The 22,283-nt window shown below is 32.8% G+C and overlaps 1 protein-coding gene across 1 annotated transcript; it reads left to right on the top strand.

The window, feature by feature from the left end:
• Positions 1-17,538: 17,538 nt before the first annotated feature.
• Positions 17,539-17,694, top strand: LOC117198797 (ATP synthase subunit epsilon, mitochondrial-like). The gene has a single exon (XM_033416622.2). It carries the CDS (start codon positions 17,539-17,541, stop codon positions 17,692-17,694), a length of 156 nt encoding a protein of 51 aa, XP_033272513.1.
• The last annotated feature ends 4,589 nt before the right edge of the window (positions 17,695-22,283 follow it).

Raw genomic sequence — 22,283 nt, 5'->3', positions numbered from 1 at the left:
AGATTCGAAGTGATCCCCAAACCATTCCTCTAATAGCCTCAATACCACAAGGCTCCATTCTCTCTTTGGCCCTCCGCTCCAGTGGTACTTGGAGTTCAAACCAGACTCTCTGGGCACACCTGGCTGACAAGCTCAGCAGTGAAATTCCTACTAAATCATTGTCCAGCTGTACTTCATCTCCCTGTGTTCTACTCATTATTACCTGGTCCCATAGGATTTCATTTTGCGGTTTAACATTCCTCTCCAGCAGGAAATTCTTCTCTGTAGTTAACCAAAATCTCCTCATACAATTAAAGATCATTTGCTCCCTTGTGTAAAATTGATATAGATAAGCTGGTAAGCATTCTTGGCATAAGAAGTCTTTATATTAGTTATGTGACAAGCAAGCCTATACAGTGTTCAACCTTACGTAATTTTGACATTACTAAAAACACAAATGGGAATCTGACTTAATAGTTTTCAAAACAAAACTAAAAAAGATATCCAACCAGTATCTCAAAACTTTTTTAGTTAGGGAGTTTTACCTTATGCAACCTTTAAATCCCTTACGCTACAATGTAAGCATATTTTCTCTTGTTTTTTTCTCAGTAGATAGGAAGAATAGCTACTCATTGTTGTGCCAGTAGTTTATATCCTTCTGTAAGTTATTCCTCTTTTCTCAAAATCCTTTTTATCCTAGTCTTATAAAAGAGCTACCTACCTTCTTTAAATTTGTCTACCTTTATAATAGCCCCCAAAATGCACATGTAAGTCTGGATGCACTTTTCTTATTTAATAAAAACACTGCAAGCAGATTATATCCCTGTTCTTCCTCATCATGTTTTAGTTGTTATTATATATTGAGAATTATATGTATACATATTCCTGTTTAATGTTTTGTCATACCTACTTCATTTTGAGTAAATGTTAATCGCAACTCTCATTTCTACCTTCCTCAACCATATTTCCTTATATTATTTCATACTTATTTTACAACACATTATTAGTTTGGTTAATTTCATTCTCATAACTTAAAAACATTTCTTGCTGTGTTGTGATATATCTCCTTTGGAATATACTCTTTATTTTAGTGTTGAAAAAAGAGAGAATCTATACTTCTTAATAGATATGTGAAGTCCCCTTGCAGCTCCAACCTCCTACAGACTTTTCAGAATTACAAGTATCAAGACTCAGTTCCACCTAATTAGCCTTGCTTTACCCTTCTGACATCTGTTAACTCTATCCACACCTACTATGCACTCCATTGTTCTGGATTTCCTGTAGTTGTCTTTATTTTCCCGAGAATTTTCTATGATGTTTCTTTCCATGAGTAAACAGAAGACAAAGTTGATCGATATCTGTCCCTTGAATTTGTCCTTTCAATTGAGTACTGCATTCTTACTCTGAGTCACTTGGAATCAGAATTGGCATAGCCAGAAGATCAGGTGCTAATTCAGCTAAATCAACATCAACATAGAAAAGCAGAAATATTCACTTTTCTTCTCAACTCTCCCTTTATGTTAATCTTCCTTAACTCAGAAAGCATCACCATTCTTTTACCAACTCCCCATTGAAAGCCCTCAGGATTATTTTCTCTCCCTCACTATGCTTTACCACTAAATCCACTTACATACTAAATGACATTTTGTTGTTTTTATTTAAATGCCTACATTTTTTCTCTTTTCTTGCAATCTCTGTATTCCTAGTATTAACACAGTCTTTGGATTTCCATATAAATAAGCATACAATGGACATTAAAGTGTTAATTAATTTATAGCACTCCTCTGAAAGTATTAACTCGCATTTTTTTATTTTTTACAATTAAATATAATTATACTTTTTTGAACATGATTTGTCTGCTTGCAATTATGTCCTATGACTACTGAGTCTTACAAATGATGTCATCGGTATAACATCTTTCCTACCATTTTTACCACTAATTTTTAATTTTTTATAAGATATATCATTTCTGCTTTGAAATAACCTATAGCATTACCTCTCTCTTTTATTCTATGTTCACATTTGTTTTAACCTTGATTGTACAAGTAAACATAATCGGTGCTCACCACATACTTTGGCTGGCTGAGGCGAATACATTGGTAGATTCTTAAAGACATTTTTGTGGAAACAATATTTTCTGAATTCTCTCACGTTTAGTACTGCTTTTTCTATACTTATGTATTTGAAGGCATCTTGACAGGTTAAAAATCCTTGGCTGACACTTTCTTTCCTAGAGTGTCTTGGGTATTTTACTTGATTTTCTAGTGTATTGTCTGTAGAATTAGGCAAACATTTTTTTTTTAACATCTTTATTGGAGTATAATTGCTTTACAATGGTGTGTTAGTTACTGCTTCATAACAAAGTGAATCAGCTATACGTATACATATATCCCCATATGTCCTCCCTCTTGCATCTCCCTCCTACCCTACCTATCCCACCCCTCTAGGTGGTCACAAAGCACCGAGCTGAGCTCCCTGCGCTAGGCAGCTGCTAACCATTAGCTATCTATTTTACATTAGGTATTATATATATGTCATGCCACTCTCTCACTTCCTCCCAGCTTACCCTTCCCCCTCCCCATGTCCTCAAGTTCATTGTCAACATCTGCATCTTTCTTCCTGTCCTGCCCCTAGGTTCTTCAAACCATTGTTTTTTTGATTCCATATATATATGTTAGTATATGGTATTTGTTTCTCTCTTTCTAACTTACTTCACTCTGTATGACAGTCTCTAGGTCCATCCATCTCACTACAAATAACTCAGTTGCATTTCTTTTTATGGCTGAGTAATATTCCATTGTATATATGTGTCACATCTTCTTTATCCATTCATCTGTCGATGGACACTTAGGTTGCGTCCTTGTCCTGGCTATTGTAAATAGAGCTGCAATGAACATTGTGGTACATGACTCTTTTTGAATTATGGTTTTCTCAGGGTAAATGCCCAGTAGTGGGATTGCTGGGTCCTATGGTAGTGCTATTTTTAGATTTTAAGGACCCTCCATACTGTTCTCCATAGTGGCTGTATCAATTTACATTCCCACCAACAGTGCAAAAGGGTTCCCTTTTCTCCACACCCTCTCCAGCATTTTTTATTTATAGATTTTTTGATGATTGCCATTCTGACAGGTAGGAGGTGATACCTCATTGTAGTTTTGATTTGCCTTTCTCTAATGATTAGTGAAGTTGAGCATTCTTTCATGTATTTGTTGGCAATCTGTATATCTTCTTTGGAGAAATGTCTATTTAGGTCTTCTGCCCATTTTTGGATTGGGTTGTTTGTTTTATTGATATTGAGCTGCATGAGCTACTTGTAAATTTTTGAGATTAATCCTTTGTCAGTTACTTCATTTACAAATAATTTCTCCCATTCTGAGGGTTGTCTTTTTGTTTTATTTATGGTTTCTTTTGCTGTGCAAAAGCTTTTACATTTCATTAGGTCCCATGTGTTTATTTTTGTTTTTATTGCCATTTCTCTAGGAAGAGGGTCAAAAAGGACCTTGCTGTGATTTATGTCATATAGTGTTCTGCCTATGTTTTCCGATAAGAGGTTTATAGTGTCTGGCCTTACATTTAGCTCTTTCATCCATATTGAGTTTATTTTTGTGTATGGTGTTAAGGAGTGTTCTAATTCCAATCTTTTATATGTAGTTGTCCAGTTTTCCCAGCATCATATATTGAAGAGACTGTCTTTCCTCCATTGTATATTCTTTCCTCCCTTATCAAAAATAAGCTGACTATATGTGTTGGGTTTATCTCTGGGCTTTCTATCCTGTTCCATTGATCTATCTTTCTGTTTTTGTGTCAGTACCATACTGTCTTGATTACTTTAGCTTTGTAGTATAGTCTGAAGTCCAGGAGCCTGATTCCTCCAGCTCCGTTTTTCTTTGTCAAGATTACTTTGACTATTCGGGGTCTTTTGTGTTCCCATACAAATTGTGAATTTTTTTTTTCTAGTCCTGTGAAAAATGCCATTAGTAATTTCATAGGGATTGCATTGAATCTGTAGGTTGCTTTGGGTAGTATGGTCATTTTCACAATGTTGATTCTTCCAATCCAATAACATGGTTTATCTCTCCATCTGTTTGCATCATCTTTCATTTCTTTTATCAGTGTCTTATAGTTTTCTGCATACAGGTCTTTTGTTTCTTTAGGTAGGTTTATTCCTAGGTATTTTATTCTTTTTCTTGCAATGGTAAATGGGAGTGTTTCCTTAATTTCTCTTTCAGAGTTTTCATCATTAGTGTATAGGAATGAAAGAGATTTCTGTTCATTAATTTTGGATCACGCTACTTTACCAAATTCATTGATTAACTCTAGTAGTTTTCTGGTAGCATCTTTAGGACTCTCTATGTACAGAATCATGTCATCTGCAAACAGTGACAGTTCTACTTCTCCTTTTCTGATTTGGATTCTTTTTATTTCTTTTTCTTCTCTGATGGCTGTGGTTAAAACTTCTAAATCTATGTTGAGTAATAGTGGCGAGAGTGGACAACCTCGTCTTTTTCCTGATCTTAGACGAAATGGTTTCTGCTTTTCACCATTGAAAACAATCTTGGCTGTGGGTTTGTCATATATGGCCTTTATTATGTTGAGGTACATTCCCTCTATGTCTACTTTCTGGAGGGTTTTTAATCATAAATGATGTTGAATTTTGTCAAAATATTTTTCTGCATCTATTGAGATGATCATTTGGTTTTCTCCTTCAGTTTGTTAATATGGTTTATCACATTGATTGATTTGCATGTATTGAAGAATCCTTGCACTTCTGGGATAAACCTCACTTGGTCATGGTTTCTGATCCTTTTAATGTGCTCTTGGATTCTGTTTGCTAGTATTTTGTTTAGGATTTTTGCATCTATGTTCATCAGGGATGCTGTCCTGTAGTTTTCTTTCTTTGTGACGTCTTTGTCTGGTTTTGGTATCAGGGTGATGGTGGCCTCATATAATGAGTTTGGGAGTGTTCTTCCCTCTGCTATATTTTGGAAGAGTTTGAGAAGGGTAGGTGTTATCTCTTCTCTTAAGTGTTTGATAGAATTCACATGTGAAGCCATCTTATCCTGTGTTTTTGTTTGTTGGAAGATTTTTAATCACAGTTTCAATTTCAGTGCTTGTGATTGGTCTGTTTATATTTTCTATTTCTTCCTGGTTCAGTCTTGGAAGGTTTTGCTTTTCTAGGAATATGTGCATTTCTTCCAAGTTGTCCATTTTATTGGCATATACTTGCTTGTAGTAATCTCTCATGATCCTTTGTATTTCTGCAGTGTCAGTTGTTACTTCTTCTTTTGCATTTCTAATTCTATTGATTTGAGTCTTCTCCCTTTATTTCTTGATGAGTCTGGCTAATGGTTTATCAATTTTGTTTATCTTCTCAAAGAACCACCTTTTAATTTATTGATCTTTGCTATTGTTTCCTTCATTTATTTTTCATTTATTTCTGGTCTGATTTTTATGATTTCTTTCCTTCTGTGAACTTTGGGGTTTTTTTGTTCTTCTTTCTCTAATTGCTTTAGGTGTAAGGCTAGGTTGTTTATTGGAGATGTTTCTTGTTTCTTGAGGTAGGATTTTATTGCTATAAGCTTTCCTCTTAGAACTGCTTTTGCTGCATCTCATAGGTTTTGGGTCATCGTGTTTTCATTGTCATTTGTTTCTAGGTATTATTTTAATTTCCTCTTTGATTTCATCAGTGATCTCTTGGTTATTTAGCAGTGTATTGTTCAGCCTCCATGTGTTTGCATTTTTTACACATTTTTTCCTGTAGTTGATATGTAGTATCATAGTTTTTTTGCCAGAAAAGATACTTGATATTATTTCAATTTTCTTATATTTATCAAGGTTTGATTTGTGACACAAGATATGATCTATTCTGGAGAATGTTCCATGAGCACTTGAGAAGAAAGTGTATTCTGTTGTTTTTGGATGGAATGTCCTATCAATATCAATTAAGTCCATCTTCTTTAATGTATTATTTAAAGTTGTGTTTCCTTATTTATTTTCATTTTGGATGATCTGTCCATGGGTGAAAGTGGGGTGTTAAAGTCCCTTACTATGATTTTAGTACGGTTGGTTTCCCCTTTTGTGGTTGTTAGCACTTGCCTTATGTATTGAGGTGTTCTTATGTTGGGTGCATAAGTATTTACAATATTTATACCTCCTCTTGGATTCATCCCTTGATCATTATCTAGTGTCTTCCTTCATCTCTTTTAATAGTCTTTATTTTAAAGTCTATTTTGTCTTATATGAGAATTGCTACTCCAGCTTGCTTTTGATTTCCATTTGCATGGAATATTTTTTCCATCCCCTCACTTTCAGTCTGTATGTGTCCCTAGCTCTGAAGTGAGTCTCTCATAGGCAGCATATATACAGGTCTTGTTTATGTATCCATTCAGCCAGCCTATGTCTTTTGGTTGGAGCATTTAAGCCATTTACATTTAAGGTAGTTATTGATATGTATGTTCCTATTATCATTTTCTTAATTGTTCTGGGTTTGCTATTGTAGGTCTTTTCCTTCTCTTGTGTTTCCTGTGTCGAGAAGTTCCTTTAACATTTGTTGTAAAGCTAGTTTGGTGGTGCTGATTTCTCTTAGCTTTTGCTTGTCTGTGAAGGTTTTAATTTCTCCATCGAATCTGAATGAGATCCTTGCTGGATAGAGTAATCTTCTTTGTAGGTTTTTTCCTTTCATCACTTTAAATATGTCCTGTCACTCCTTTCTGGCTTGCAGAGTTTCTGCTGAAAGATCAGCTTTTAACCTTATGAGGTTTTTATTTTATTTGTTGTTTTTCCCTTGCTGCTTTAAATATTTTTTCTTTTATTTTTGCTAGTTTGATTAATATGTATCTTGGCATGTTTCTCCTTGGACTTATGCTGTATGGGACTCTCTGTGTTTCCTGGACTTGATTAACTATTTCCTTTCCCCTTTTAAGGAACTACTTAACTATAATCTTTTCAAATACTTTCTCATTCCTTTCCTTTTCTCTTCTTCTTCTGGGACCCTATAATTCGAATGTTGGTGCATTTAATGTTGTGTCAGAGGTCTCTAAGACTGTCCTCAACTCTTTTCTTTTTTTTTTTCTTTATTCTGCTCTGTGGTAGTTATTTCCAATATTTTATCTTCCTCGTCACTTATCCATTCTTCTGCCTCAGTTATTCTTCTATTGATTCTTTCTAGAGAATTTTTAATTTCATTTATTGTGTTTTTCATTGTTTGTTTGCTCTTTAGTTCTTCTAAGTCATTGTTAAATGTTTCTTGTATTTTCTCCATTCTATTTCCAAGATTTTGGATCACCTTTACTATCATTACTCTGAATTCTTTTTCAGGTAGCCTGCCTATGTCTTCTTCATTTGTTTGGTCTGGTGGGTTTTAACTTGTTATTTCATCTGCTGTGTGTTTCTCTGTCTTCTAATTTTGCTTAACTTACTGTGTTTGGAGTCTCCGTTTTGTAGGCTGCATGTTCATTGTTCCCATTGTTTTTGGTGTCTGCACTGATCCTCTGTGCAGGAATCTCTCTGCTTTGCCCTCTGCACCCCTGTTGCTGCACTCTCCTCCTTGGCTCCAAAGCTTCCCCCCTGCCAACCCCGTCTCCACCCACGAAGTGGTTTCCTAGTGTATGGAAACGTTTTCTCCTTCACAGCTCCCTCTCAGAGGTCCCATCCCTATTTTTTGTCTCTGTTTTTTTCTTTTCTCTTTTGCCCTACCCAGGTACGTGGGGAGTTTCTTGCCTTTTGGGAAGTCTGATGTCTCTGCCAGCATTCAGTAGGTGTCCTTTAGGAGTTGTTTCACATGTAGATGTATTTCTGATGTATTTTGTGGGAGGGAAGGTGATCTCCACATCTCACTCCTCCGCCATCTTGAAGGTATCCTCCAAACATAATTTTTTATCCTTGAAAGTTACTTGAAAAGTCTTTGAAGCTAATATATCTGAAAAGGGGTTAATATCTCTAATACATAAAAAATTACTACAACTCAGTAACAAAGAAAACCAAACAACCTGATTAAGAATGGGCAAAGAAATTAAAATAGCTATTTCTCCAAGAAGATATACTAATGGCCAGTAAACATATGAAAAGATGTTCAACATCACTAATCCTCAGGAAAATGCAAATGAAAACTACAGTGAGATGCCACTTTACAAAACTAGCATGACTGTTCTATAAAAACCAAAATGAAACAAAAACAGAAAATAACAATGGCGGCAAGGATGCAGAAAAATTGGGACTTTTTGCATTGCTCGTGAGAATGTAAAATGGTGCAACTTCCATGGTAAACAATATGGTGATTCTTCAACAAATTAAAAATAAAATCACCACATGATCCAGCAATTTTACTTCTGGGTTTATACCCTGAAGAACTGAAAGCCGAGACCATAACAGATATTTATACACCCATGTTCATAGCAGCATTATTCACAATAGTCAAAAAGTGGAATCAACCCAAGTGTTCATCAACAGATGAATGAGTACATAAAATATAGATATAACGGAATATTATTTATTCTTAAAAAGGAAGAAAATGCTGAAACATGCAACAACATGGATGAATCTTGAAGACATTTAGCTAAGTGAAATAAGCCAGTCACAAAAGGACAAATATGGTATGATTCCACTTTTATGAGATACCTAGAGTAGTTAACTTCATAGAGACAGAAAGTAGAATGATAGTTGTCAGGGGACAAGGAAGAGGTAAGTGGAGAGTTATTCTTTAATGAGTAAAGTTTCAATTTGTAAGATAATAATAATTAAATAATATATTATTTCATTGCACCATGAAACTGCTGTTAAAATTACAGTTGTAATTTTATAAATTTTTTTTGTGATCATTATATTAATATATGGTTCAACCACCAGAATTTATGCCATTTTTGAGAAGAAACTATATTTGATCTTATGTGTCATTTCCTCCTCACTACCTAGCATAATGCTTGACATTTTGTAAGTGCTCAAAGAACATATGATGAATATATATAATAGGAGATAATCCAGAATACTATAAATTGAGACCAGACTGTGCAGGACATTTAACACAAGGCTAAAGAGTTGATAAATAATTTGGTGGATAATAGAAAATCACTGGAGGGTTTTGGACAAGGAAATGGCATGAAATAAACTATTTATCAGAAAGATTGATGTCTTAATGTTTTCATATTTGGTCATTTAGAGGTCATTTAGAATATTTATAGTTGAGATAAAAAATAACAGAGGTAAACAGAAAATAGAAGTGCAGTGAGACTACATAGAAATTTCCTTCCGATGTGGCATCATGTGTGTTGTAAAAAATTGTAGAAGGAAGAATCGGTGTACTTTAAAATAGATCAAGATTATCTGTACTGTATCTGGAGAGAAAAAGAATTAAAAAACCATTTAAAAGAAAATTCAATAAAGTCTATATATATACAGCTAAGGAGAAAGTTAATGGAAGGTAATATGAAGGAATAAACACAGAATGTAGCAGAGTTAAAAATATGAAAAGTAAGTAGAAATCAACAGAAAGTAATGTGACACACTCTACAATGAGTCTAATAGACTCACAGTTAAGATGAGAGATCAGGAGCTAAGTTCTGCTTCCTGTTGTCTCAGCTGTTTTAGGCACCTCTATCTCAGGTTCTTTGTGTGTAAAATAATGAAAATAATAGTTCCACTTTTAAAGGGTTATTATCATGAGATTAAATGAGTTGAAATATTTAAAATGCTTAGAAAAAATTTGGCAAATATTAAACATGCAACAACAGTAGATATTATTTTATGGCAAGTTTAGAAGTACAAAATAAATAGAATAACAGACCAGTCATATTTGAAATATGAAGGTTGAAATGTTTTTAGACCTATGGAAAAACAGATTCAAATTAAAGGGCATGACAAATTTTGACTAGTAAATAAAAATAAATTCAAAGCTATCAAAAATAATACATATTTTCTCCAAATAAATAATAGTAGTACTAATAGAAGAATTCTAATAGCTGACAAAATATAGTACTCCACTGTATATAAGCAGTAAGGAAAAAAAGAGTAAATCTAGATTTTAAAAATTAGGATGTATGAAACAGTAGTGAGCTCAGTTATCAGTAAAATATTTTGTTAAATATATCATTGACTGATAGGAATAAATGAATTTAGTTTATTCAAAAATTATTTGAATATTCTTCTAGATTATAATAACAAGGAAGTTAAGAGAAGAATCATTTCTGTTTTCAATTTTATGAAAATTGTATATAGATAAATATGTATGTTAAAAATGAGTCATTATTTTTCTAAAAAAGTAGAAGGAAATGAGAATAAAATAAGTATTAGCAATAGAACCAAAGGAAAGAAAGGAGAAAACAAAGCCCACTGAAGCAAATTAAAAAGCACTAAGTAAGATGATAGAACTAAGTAACCACAGTAAATGTATATAGAGTAAATTTATACACAAAAATGCAGAGATTAGTTTGTGTGCATGTGTGTTTAATCAAGTTATATCCTGCATTAGAGCAGCACAGAAAATAAAGGGATGGAAAACTTCCTGGTGGAAATATTAATCAAAGAAAAGCTAGTCTACACTGCAGTGTTCATATCAGACAAAACATAATTTTAGGGTAAAAACACTATCAGAAACAAAGTGAGATGTTAAATATTAAAAACCACAGCAATCCATCAGCGACAAATAACAAGCATGAATGTGACTATTCATTAAAAGATATTCTTTAAAAACACAATATAACAACTTAGTGATTTTAAAGTAAATATTGACAAATCCATCACTACACTTGGAGATTTTAACAAACCTATATCAGAAACTGATGCATCAAACAGATATTTTAAGCATTAATAAAATATTTACAGGGCTTCCCTGGTGGCACAGTGGTTGAGAGAACACCTGCCGATGCAGGGGACATGGGTTCGTGCCCCAGTCCGGGAAGATCCCACATGCCGCAAGCAGCTGGGCCCATGAGCCATGGCCGCTGAGCCTGTGCGTCCGGAGCCTGTGCTCTGCAGCAGGAGAAGCCACAACAGTGAGAGGCCCGCATACCGCAAAAAAAAAAAAAAATTTACAAAATTTGACCACTTAGTAGGTCACAAAACAAGTCTCAAAAAGTTCCAAGATCAATATTATAAACACATCTTCTGACCACAATAAAATTACATTTGAATCTTCTGACCACAGTAAAATTACATTTGAAATCAATGATCAAAAGATAATACAAAGAAGCCATATGTCTGGAAATTGTAAAATATTCAGACCTGGGCAACACAGAATGTATTATATTCTAAAACTCATAAGGTGAAGCTAAGATGATATAAGAAAATTGGAAATTTAGTTTGCTATCCCCCCCCAAAATAAAGCCTAAAAATAAATATGGTCAACTCCAAAGTCTAGGAAAAATACAATATATTTGACCCATGGAAAGGTTAAAGAATAAGTAATAAAGCTAACATCAGAAATTAAATAAAATAGAAAATAGAGATAAATAGAGATTATGAATAAAACTAAATTTGCTTCTTGGAAGAACCATAAAATAGATTAACTGCTAGCAAAATTGATTTTCTGAAATAGAGAGAAGGCACAAATAATGCTATTGGGAATATAGGAAGAAACAAACACAAACATACAGTATCATAGAAAAATTGCATTTAAATTATGCTAAAAATGAAAACAGGGATGAACTAGAAATTTTGTATGAGACATGAATTTGAGAATTGACAGAGAATAATTAGAAAACCAGTATAAATCATTAATCATTAAAGATAGTATATTAGTAATCAAACATCAATAGTTAACTTTCAACAACAGTAAAGTTTAAATTGCCCTGAAAAAAAGTTTTGTCAAATTCCAAGGAATAAGAAGTGTTTCAAAAGAAAGAGAAAATAGGAAAATCAATCCATTTAAGGAAGTGATGATAAACTTGAAACTCAACTGGACAAAAATATTAAAATTATAAACCAATCACTCATATGTATATAGGCCTAAAATCCTAGATTAGATTTATAGGAAATAAAGTCATAAATTAAAAAAGAATAGTAGTGTTAATACTGAATCTTGACCAACGGGGTTTATCCCAGAAATGAAAGAATATTTAAACTTCATAAATGTATTCATACAATTTACCTTAAAGAAACAGAACATGGAATTTATCTACATAAAAATTTTAAATATTAACTAATTAATGAGGGAAAAATAACTGTTAAAAAAACAGGAATAAAAGGAGTTTATTCTAACCACAAAACCAGACTATGTCATATTTAATAGAAAACTCTAGTAGAATTTCTATTAAGATCTGGAACAGAGAAAGATGCCAGATATTAATTTATGAAAGGGAAGACATAATATTGAAGATATGTTAAATTTTACAAAACTAATCTATAAATTCCCTGTAGTTCTAATAGAAATTCACTAAAAGTTTTTTTGTGGAACTTAAAAAATGGATCCTAAAAATCATATACAATATAAAGTGTGAAGAATAGCCATGAAGAATATGTAAAACATGCAAAAGAGAGGATTGTCATTACTTGATATAAATATTTTTATAAAGCTATAATAATTCAGACAATGTCACATTTATATAGAGTTAGAGAAACAGTAAATGAGGCAAAATCAAGTCAAGAAACAGAGCCAAATATATATGGAACCTTATATGGGCAATCAAAAATCTTTGAGGGAAAGATGGTTGGGCAATTTTTTTCATATTTAAAAATAATGAAATTGTTCCCCTCAAAACAGAAACAAAAATAACTTCAAATACATTAAAGTATTAAATGTGGGAAAGAAATATTAAACACATGAGAAGAAATCTAGAATATCTCTGTGCCATGAATGTATGGAAGAATTTCTTCTTCAATACAAAAATATAAAGACTAATAAAATGAGTAAAATGAGGTAAAAAAGTAAATAAACGGGAAGAATAGTAAACTTGACTACATTTCAAAAGAACAAAATTTCACAAAAATAAGAGGTGAGCAATGGAATGGGAGAAATATTTGGATCCCGTCAAATAAATAGAATATCATTGCTCAAAATAAATTTTTAAACTTCTGTTTATTGGTAAGAAAAAGGTTCATTTAAAAAATAGCTTCAAAATATGAACAGGCAATTCACAGAAACAGAAAATTTAATGGTCAATAAACAGAACATCAATCACACTGCTAATTAGGAATAGGCAAAGTAAAATAATAATGAAGAACCATTTCATATCTATCAAATTGACAAATATTTTATAATATGATGACAGTGTTTGTGAAGGTTCAGAATAATTGGAAACATTTTCAAAGGAACAAAACAAAAGATATTTCAGCCTACCAAAAATAGACAGTATGTGGCACATATTTAACTCCTATAAACTCTGTGATCAATTAGATACCACCACAGATCCTGGGGGTCAGAAACCCAGGTTCTTATTGTATCCCTCTGTCTTCTTGTCTCTGCCAAATAAGGGACACCATATGGTCCCTCCTCTTTAGGATGCATCTCCCACCATTATAGCTGGCCTCTAGGAGACAGCCCCCAAAGGTCATTAAAGGATGCTGGTGCTTCCTTCTCCAATTCCTTCTTTTTTTTTTTTTAAACTCTGGTAAGGGAGTGTTCTCTGGTTCCTCCTGGCAAAGCATGGTTTGGGGTAGATGAAAATATTCACATAATAAATCCACTCTAAAGTTCATATATCCCAAAGCCTTCGGACCGTTTCCTCTATAGCTGGATACGAAATCTTCTGTAAGGAGCCAGAGAGCAAATATGTTGGGCTTTGCAGGCCAGTACAGTGCCTGTCTTGCATTCTTATTTATTTATTTTAAAACTCTCTAAATGTTTAAAAACTATTCTTATCTTGATGGCTGAAAAAAAATAAAGAAAAGAAAAAGAAAAGAAAAAACTGGAAACTGGCTGAGGGCTGAATTTGGCACATGAGCCATAGTTTACTGACCCTGCTCTGCAGCAGACCAAGAGAATTCTAGCATTTCAGCCTCAATTTGCAAAATCTAGGAATTTGTCCATTTCACCTCATTTAACTAATTTGTTTGTGTACAATTGTTCATTGTATTATCTCATAATCCTTTTATTTCTGTAAGGTCAGTACTAATGTCCCTGCATTCATTTCTTATTTAAGTTAGTTTACATTGTTTCTATTTTTCATTGTCAGCCTAGCTAAAATTTTGTCAATTTTATTGCTTGAAGAACCAAACTTTACTTTGGTGATTTTTCTCTATAGCTTTTCTATTCTCTACTTTATTTTTCTCCATTCTAATCTTTTTTCTTCTTCTTCTTAACCAAAGGAAAAGACAAGCCATAGACTAGAAAATGTTTGCAAAACACATATCCAACGTAAGATTTCCAACTAGAATATATAAAGAATGCTACTCTTCAATAAAAATATCACAATAAGCAAAATTGTTAGCAGAAACTTCACAAAAAATATGTACAATTAGTAAATAACACATGAAAAGATGATCAGTCTCATTGTCATTAGGGAAATGCAAATGCAAACCGTTTAGATGTCACTGTACATCCACTAGCATGGCTAACATTAAAAAGTCTGATCATAAAAGTGATGCAACTGGAAATTTCATGAACTGATAGTTGGAATATGAAATGGCACAAACACTTGGGGAAACAATTTAGCAGTTTCTTAAAACTTGAAACCTACCCAATGGTCTGACCCAGGCTCTGTATTCACTGGAAAAGTGAAAACATATGTCTACACAAAGACTTATACATAAATGTTCACTGCAGTTTCATTTATAATAGCCAAAAACTGAAACCAACTAAATGTCCATCAACAGATGAATGGAAAACAAATTGTCATGTATCTGTACACTGAAATAACACTCAGCAATAAAATGGAATTAACTATTGATATGTGAGACAGCCCAGATGAATCTCACAGTAATTATGTTGAGATAAAGAACGAGGCCAAAATAAAAAAGAGAATAAGTACTGCCTGATTCAATTTATATAAAGTTCTAGAAAATGCAAATTACTCTACAGTCACAGATCAATGGTTGTCTTAGGTAGGGGGACAGGGAAGGGGACGCACAAAGGAAACAGAGGGCACAAAGAAATTTTTGAGGTTGATGAATATGTTATTATGGTGATTGTGGTGGTCGTTTTACATGTATATACATATGTCAAAATTTATCAGCTAATGCTTTATATATATGCATTTTAATGCATATCAATTATACTTCAGTAAAACTATAATTTAAAAAGAAACTCTATATTCACAGTGTCAGTTAATTATTAGCTTTAAATGCTATATTTGTAGAGAGCATGATAAGGTTTGGACCAAAGAAGACAAATACGTTTTTTGAAGTCCTGTGAAGACAGAAGTCATCAGGTGAAGTGGAATTACAGCTGAAAAATCAGAAAATATGGAAAATGGAAATAAACGATCTTGTAAGAGGAAGGTAAGGATAATAGAAGATAGTTGTTGAAAAATATTGGTGAAAGAATAAAGAGGGAACAAAGGGCATGCAGATTTCACCTGTTCGTTCATTAGGGAATTGACTGAAATCCTTAATTTCCTCACCTGAAAATGGAATAATACCTACACTATACTTTTTGTTAAAGTTAGTTAACATGACTATTTAACATCTCTGTTACATTATAATCAGGAAAAGCACATGTTATCACCATCTAACATGAATGTGCCCTTTATATAAAAACATACATTTATTATTTTATGTACTTGTCTAGTTGTTTATACAGGTCAACCGTTATGAATATTTACCTTGTTTAGGGTTATATTTATAAATTAAATTAACTTTAATAATAAAACAGTTTATTTTTGTGAGAGACTATGTGTTTCAAGCCTGCAAAAAATGAATTTTAAATAGTTTCACTAATTCTTGTCCTATTTGTTAACCTTAAAAGTAGTTTCCTTCAATGAAGTGTTAAGAACCTAGAATCACATTTTATCAGTTAGACAGTCACTAGATTATTAAACACATTGCTATCAGAACTATTTTATAATATATTCAACTACTGCTTCCACTATCTGAGCTTTGCCTCAACATTCATATCCTTCTGATTCTCCTAACCAGTGTATTCCTTATTATGAAGCAAAGGATACAGTCAGTATGGTTGCATAAATATTCAATAAACAAATAATGTCAATGACATCTTGCACTAAAATAAAATACTGGCATATATGAAATAAGGTGGCAATTACACCTTAATAACAGAAACAAACACTTTACACTTTTATACAAGACAATACAATTCATTCATTCATTCATCAAATATATTTCAGTCACTGTACTAGACACTTGAGATAAATCAGAGGGGTGGGGGGAAGAATAACCTGATTTGAAGTTTATATTTTAATAGACTGAGGCTAACTAAATGAGATAGATAGGTAGATGAGAGATAAGTAGATATAGAGATACAGTATTCTAGAAGGTCATAAATTCTGTAGGGAAAAAAAATTGAACAAGAAAAAGGGAACCAAGGGGGCAAGCAAGGAGTTGGAGGTTGAAATTTTGAATAGGATGGTAAGGTAAGCCCCAATGAGAAAATGACAGGTGAGTAAAATCTTGAGGTGAGTGATTCAGTCTTATGGATATTAGATAGAGTGCAAAGTTTCTAAGCCTCCTGCAGCCTTCACTGAGAGCAAAGAGACCAGATGGCTGGAGAGGAGGGAGTTGGGGAGAATAGTACTTGGAAAAGTCAGAGAGGTTCAGGGCAAGATTGGGTAGAACTTTGTGTGCCATTGGCTTTTTACTCAGTGAAATAGGAGCTGTTAATTATTTTGAAAAAGGAGGATGTGAACTAATTTCCATTTTAAGAAAATGATTTTGGCTGCACTAGAGTAAATAGAATTCAAGCGTAGAGGAATGGAAGCAGGAAGTCATGAGGCTATTGTAATAATCCAAATGAGTGGAGAAGTCTGAGACCATAGTGAATGCAATGAGAAGTTGGATTCTGAATACACTTTGGATATAGAGATGGATAGGATATGGGGAAAGATCGGAATTAAGGATAAATCCACAGGTTATAACCCAAGAGAGTACAGCAGGATAGAGATGTTATTAATTGAGATGTGGATGACTTTGGACGGATCAGGTTTTGGTGGGCAAACATCAAGAAAGCCAACACATAGAAACTTCCATTCTATCAAGTCAGTGCTAAATGCCTTGCACAGGACCAACCGACAGGTATATAAGAGTGAACAAAACATAGTTCCAGCCCCCCTGAGAATTAACAGCCAAGTGGGCCAATTAATAAACAGATTGGGCACTCTCCATCTAAAAGGAAATTGTCTATGAGGGGCTAATACCTATCTTCTCTAACAACACCAAATCTTGGAATATGAAAACATAAAGGGTAAAAATGTGAGTTAAGTTTCAAGCAAACTAGATCTCTTGACCCGATCGGCAGCATACTTAAGAAACTAATGGAATTCATTACTAATATTAAACAATAAAAAAGTATAACATGAAATTAACATACTAAATTTCCCCAAGTGCTTTATAGCCTTTATTTTATATATTCAAGTATTACTGCAAGCTAACAATATCATTTCCCAAGGTAGGCTGCACACTGAGCTGACACTGACCTCATCTTTGCGATTCGGTGGGAGGGACTCCACTCACAACATCATGGTGGCATATTGGCGACAGGTTGGACTCAGCTACCTCAGGTGCTCCCAGACCTGTGCAAAAGCAGTGAGAGATGCACTGAAGACAGAATTCAAAGCAAATGCCGAGAAGACTTCTGGCAGCAGCATAACAGTTGTAAAAGTCAAAAAGGAATAATCTGCCCTGATTTAACTTGAATACTACATTTTCAGAGTGAAGATGTGTGGGCACATGTTATGGCAGATTGAAAACGATCTCATTTCATGGGGGAAAAAAAATACCTGTCTTTTTCATAGATTGACATTGCCAATAATTTGAAGTAAGGCTCAAAAAATAAATCATTTCCCATATGTTTAAATAAATGTATGATAAAAGAAAACATAATAAATGAAATTAAGACTTTGAGAAAATATTCCTCTTTGATGTTGATCAAGCTTTGCAGCCATATCTGTTTTCTGAAAACCTTAGACTGAATGAACTATGGGTTTGACAACTACTATTTTCTAAAACATAACATTTTTTTATATTATGGAAGAAATCCAAGATTATAATACATATTTTGGAATGTAAGAAAAACACAAAAGAACTCCAAAACAGGAAAAATCATGTTTAATCTCTTCTTTCAGAGTTAACCTCTGCTAATATTTTGGTGTTTGTCCTAAGGTAACATGTGTAAAAATGCATATTTCCAAGTAAATATAAACACACATACACACATGTTAACAATTATCAATTTCCCTCAGAGATGATTTGGAATAAAAGAAAGATGTATGTTATATACACTACTATGTATAAAATAGGTAACTAATGAGAACCTACTGTATAGCACAGGGAACTCTACTCAATGCTCTGTGGTGACCTAAATGGAAAGGAAATCTAAGAAAGAGTGTATATATGTATACGTATAATTGATTCACTTTGCTGCATAGCAGAAACTAACACAACCATACTCCAATAAAAATCAATTAAAAAAAGAAAGATATATGTGTTAGACCACATACTGATTAAAAAAGGTGATTGTTAAGGTAAAAAGAAAATAGACCAATGTTATTTTCAAAAACACATTTTAAAGAAGAGTATATTTCTAAAATTTTAAAAAATGTATAGTCAAAATAATATTCAATCAAATTATATTCACTAGATGAATATTTTATTTTCTTACAAAATTTTGACACACATACTATGCATCAAGTGAAAGAAAACTCAGTGCTCTCTATATATATCTTATTAGGATTGACTTTTTAGATAAGATCTTAAAATGTATACTTTACATTGATAATGTCATTTCTCCTAATTAAAACACTATACTTAATGTGTGTGTGTGTGTGCACATATGTGTATCCACTTGTTAAGTACTTCTTTCAGTCACTGGTATAATGCTAAGTGAAGAATGATGCAAAATGATATTCATAACAGCAAACATTATATAGAGCTTATGTGCCTAGCTCTCTTCTATATGCTTTCCTATTTATCAACTAATGTGAACCTCACAACACATCAGTGAGCTAAATACGATTGCTACCACCACTTTACTAATGAGAAGAAATGAGTCACAAAGAGATGGAGTGTTTTAGCATAGCTTACCCTATAGTCACAGAGATAGGAAGTGGCACTGGTTTTCACACCCTGGTTATTGGGCTTTAGAATTTGTGTCCTTAACGACTATACTCTGCTGCTTCATATAGTTTCAGCCCATCAATTTCTTTTTTATCACATGAATAGGTATTTTTTAATTATATTGGATAAGTATATATATAATTGCAAATAATCACAATTACTCTCAACTTAAAAAGCCTAATTTTTAGTCTAAATGTTCTCTGAGAACTTTTTTTCAGGCAACTTACATTTACCAATTTCATTTTACAATTATTCATCAGATTTACATTTCTAATTTTTTCATAAGGTCCCAGAAACTTTTCTTAGATTTTAGTACCTCCTGTTATTTTCCAGTATTTATATAACCATGTTTTCCCCCTCAGGCTTGTAAAATAAGTTATTTGTAATTCAGCTTTTCTAGTAGTAGTAGTAGTAGTAGTAGAATTAACAAGTAGTAATTCTAGTAGTAATTAACAAGTAACTGTATTAGCTGATCTGGTTCTATTGTGTTTCTTAAAAGACTGCTATATGCTTAACATTATACTTGATATTGAAATAAATCAAAGTCATTGATCTTTCCCTGGAAGAATTTACAGTTTAGTTGAAAAATAGATAGCTTACCTTCACAAACAAAAACTGTCTATACCAGCATTTCTCAGCTTCTTTTCATGAAACACAGTGATTTCACCAGGCTGGACATTCCAATGAGTAAATATTGTGGATGATACACAATTCCTAATTCACTCACTAAAACTTTCACATTCATTAAGTTTATATATATGTGTGTGTATATATATATGTATATATATATATATGTATATATACATAAATGTATAAAGTTCTTCACATATTAGTGAATGAGAGCATTATGAGTACAAAAATAAATTTGAATCTCCCCAAATATTTTTTTTTCTTCTTAAAGTATATCATTTTTAAGCTTTCCTGATTTTTGTTATTAGTAAGAAGTTACTTGCAACTATTGACATCTTGGTTTAGAATAATATTTTTCATCTCATATAGTCTTTGAGGACCCATATGGTGGTGGAAGTCTTTATTGAGAAGATGGGGTTTGAAGGATGTGTATCATTGGTATTCAACTTTTAAATGACATTATATTTTTACGTTACTATGGACTTTTACTTAAATGAATCATTCTCCTTGAATTCTGTTGTTTGCCTCAGGAGCATTAAAACAACTTGTATTCAGTTTCACCAAGATCCTATACTGAAGTGGTTATATAGTTCTGTATTCAAGATTGTACTGTATTGAATTGAATTAGTGTTTTTATCAACATAGCCTAGAAACAGCTTTAACTCTTCTGATGAGGACAAATACCTCACTGAAAAATATACCGGTGTTTATTTTTGCCACATCCAAATAGCCAAATATACCTCCCCCTCTCTGTTCCCTGTATCTTATCTCTCAGCATCTCCAAAGAGTCTTACTCTCTATTGACAGACAATTATTAACACCAGAAAACAATTTTAAGATAGTTTTCACTAAGAAGCACTCAACTATTTTTTAATAATCTCAACAGTTAAAAAATTTGTGTATCCTAATTAGCACAAGGCTAAATAACACATTTATTTCTTATTATAGAGCAAGCATTTGAAAATTACGATTTCCACAAAACCACCTTTTCTAATAAAATATTTTACTGTAATATTTTAATATTTCAGCAAATAGTAAGAACATCTAAAGATTTTATGTCTATACCAAATTTTTCTTTAAGCATACTTAGCAGTTTATGTCCAAAGGCAAACCTGAAAAACCAACCAGATAAGGTCTACAGGCTCTTCTTTCTGCAATGATTTAAAATCTGATTATGAAATATTTTATTGGCAGTTACATAAGTGACTAAGGCAGTGTTTCTCGGCTGTTTTGTGTTAATGGGACATTTTCTAATTGTAGAATTTTCAGTGGATTTCTTGAAGGAATTAAAATATTTAAAGAATACTACAGAAGGCAACACTGATTATCATGTAGTACAATCACCACAATCACTGTACAGTAACTGGTGTTGTGTTGTACAGAGCACTTCCCCAGGATGGACTTCAGCTCATGTCCTTATTTGAACTGTCCCTGACCTGCCTGCTCTTTTATGTCCTCAGTGCAGCCATTGAATTTTGATCTTTCTTCCTACAGGAGCTCCGTGTTACATAAGCCTCTTACTTCTCATCCCCAATCAGTTATATCCTTCTGATGGCTGACTTATACCCATAGTATCTTTTTACTTTCAGTTGTTGTATAAGTGCATTTTAAACGTTGATCAATTTTGACAACATATTCACTAAATATTGTGACTTTTGAACTAAGATATAACCTAAGGAATACACTGCTTTCTTAAACAGAGCTCTGTGGACAGTTACAGTTCACTCTATAAACATATCCAAAGTCTAAATGTAATGGGAATGTCACTCATAGATCTATTTTCTGATACCCTAATTAACTTTATTTTTTACCCAGTTTAAGTTTTTCAGTGTTGAAAGCTAATGACCAGATGACAGATTATTTCATGGCTAATACTTCCATAAATTTGTAAACTTGTGATATAAAGATTTGGATTCTAATTTACTAGAAAATAAGTCTTTGATCTTGGTGCTATTCTGGGCAGGGCTCCAGCCTTAAAATTTATGTAAGCCTCTATAAATGATTTGAGGATAATAAAACACAGTTTCAAATTTTCATGAGAGTCATAGGAAACCAACAAGAACAAAAGGTTTCTGTAATTCTTAATCATCCTCCTTATAAGATTATATCCAAAATCAATATTGTCTTTTCATTATTAATGCAGAATATATATTTTAAAAATAATGAAGTAGTGCAGTTTTATTTCTCAGTAGTCCCAGTCTCTTTACTTCATGTTTTTATTGGCAGTGGGTAACATAATAGCTTCAATTATATCTGGGGCAGTTAGAAATCGTACCACAATTTTAGGTTAATGTTTTTTAATTCACCTGAATAAATAGTTTTTAAGTGTCTCTCACATAAAATCTAGGTATAAAATATTACATAGAATAAAATGGTGAAAAAAAACCCTCTCTTCTCTAGGACCTAACAGTATTATGTGGGCTTTAGACCTAAATGATAAAGCAAAGTTAGAATGCATGCTATTTATATTTATAGCTAAATTTCACATGATTGATTTAAAAGTAAACTTCTTATATGTC

Source organism: Orcinus orca, chromosome 1 (genome assembly GCF_937001465.1).
Source record: "Orcinus orca chromosome 1, mOrcOrc1.1, whole genome shotgun sequence".
Lineage (NCBI taxonomy): Eukaryota > Metazoa > Chordata > Mammalia > Artiodactyla > Delphinidae > Orcinus > Orcinus orca.
Note: the sequence above shows the minus strand (reverse complement) of the source record. Positions and strands in the feature narration are given on the sequence as shown.

What these genes read in the sequence shown, in the direction of transcription:
- LOC117198797 (XM_033416622.2), top strand. Translation starts at nt 17,539, where the DNA reads ATGGTGGCATATTGGCGACAGGTTGGACTCAGCTACCTCAGGTGCTCC.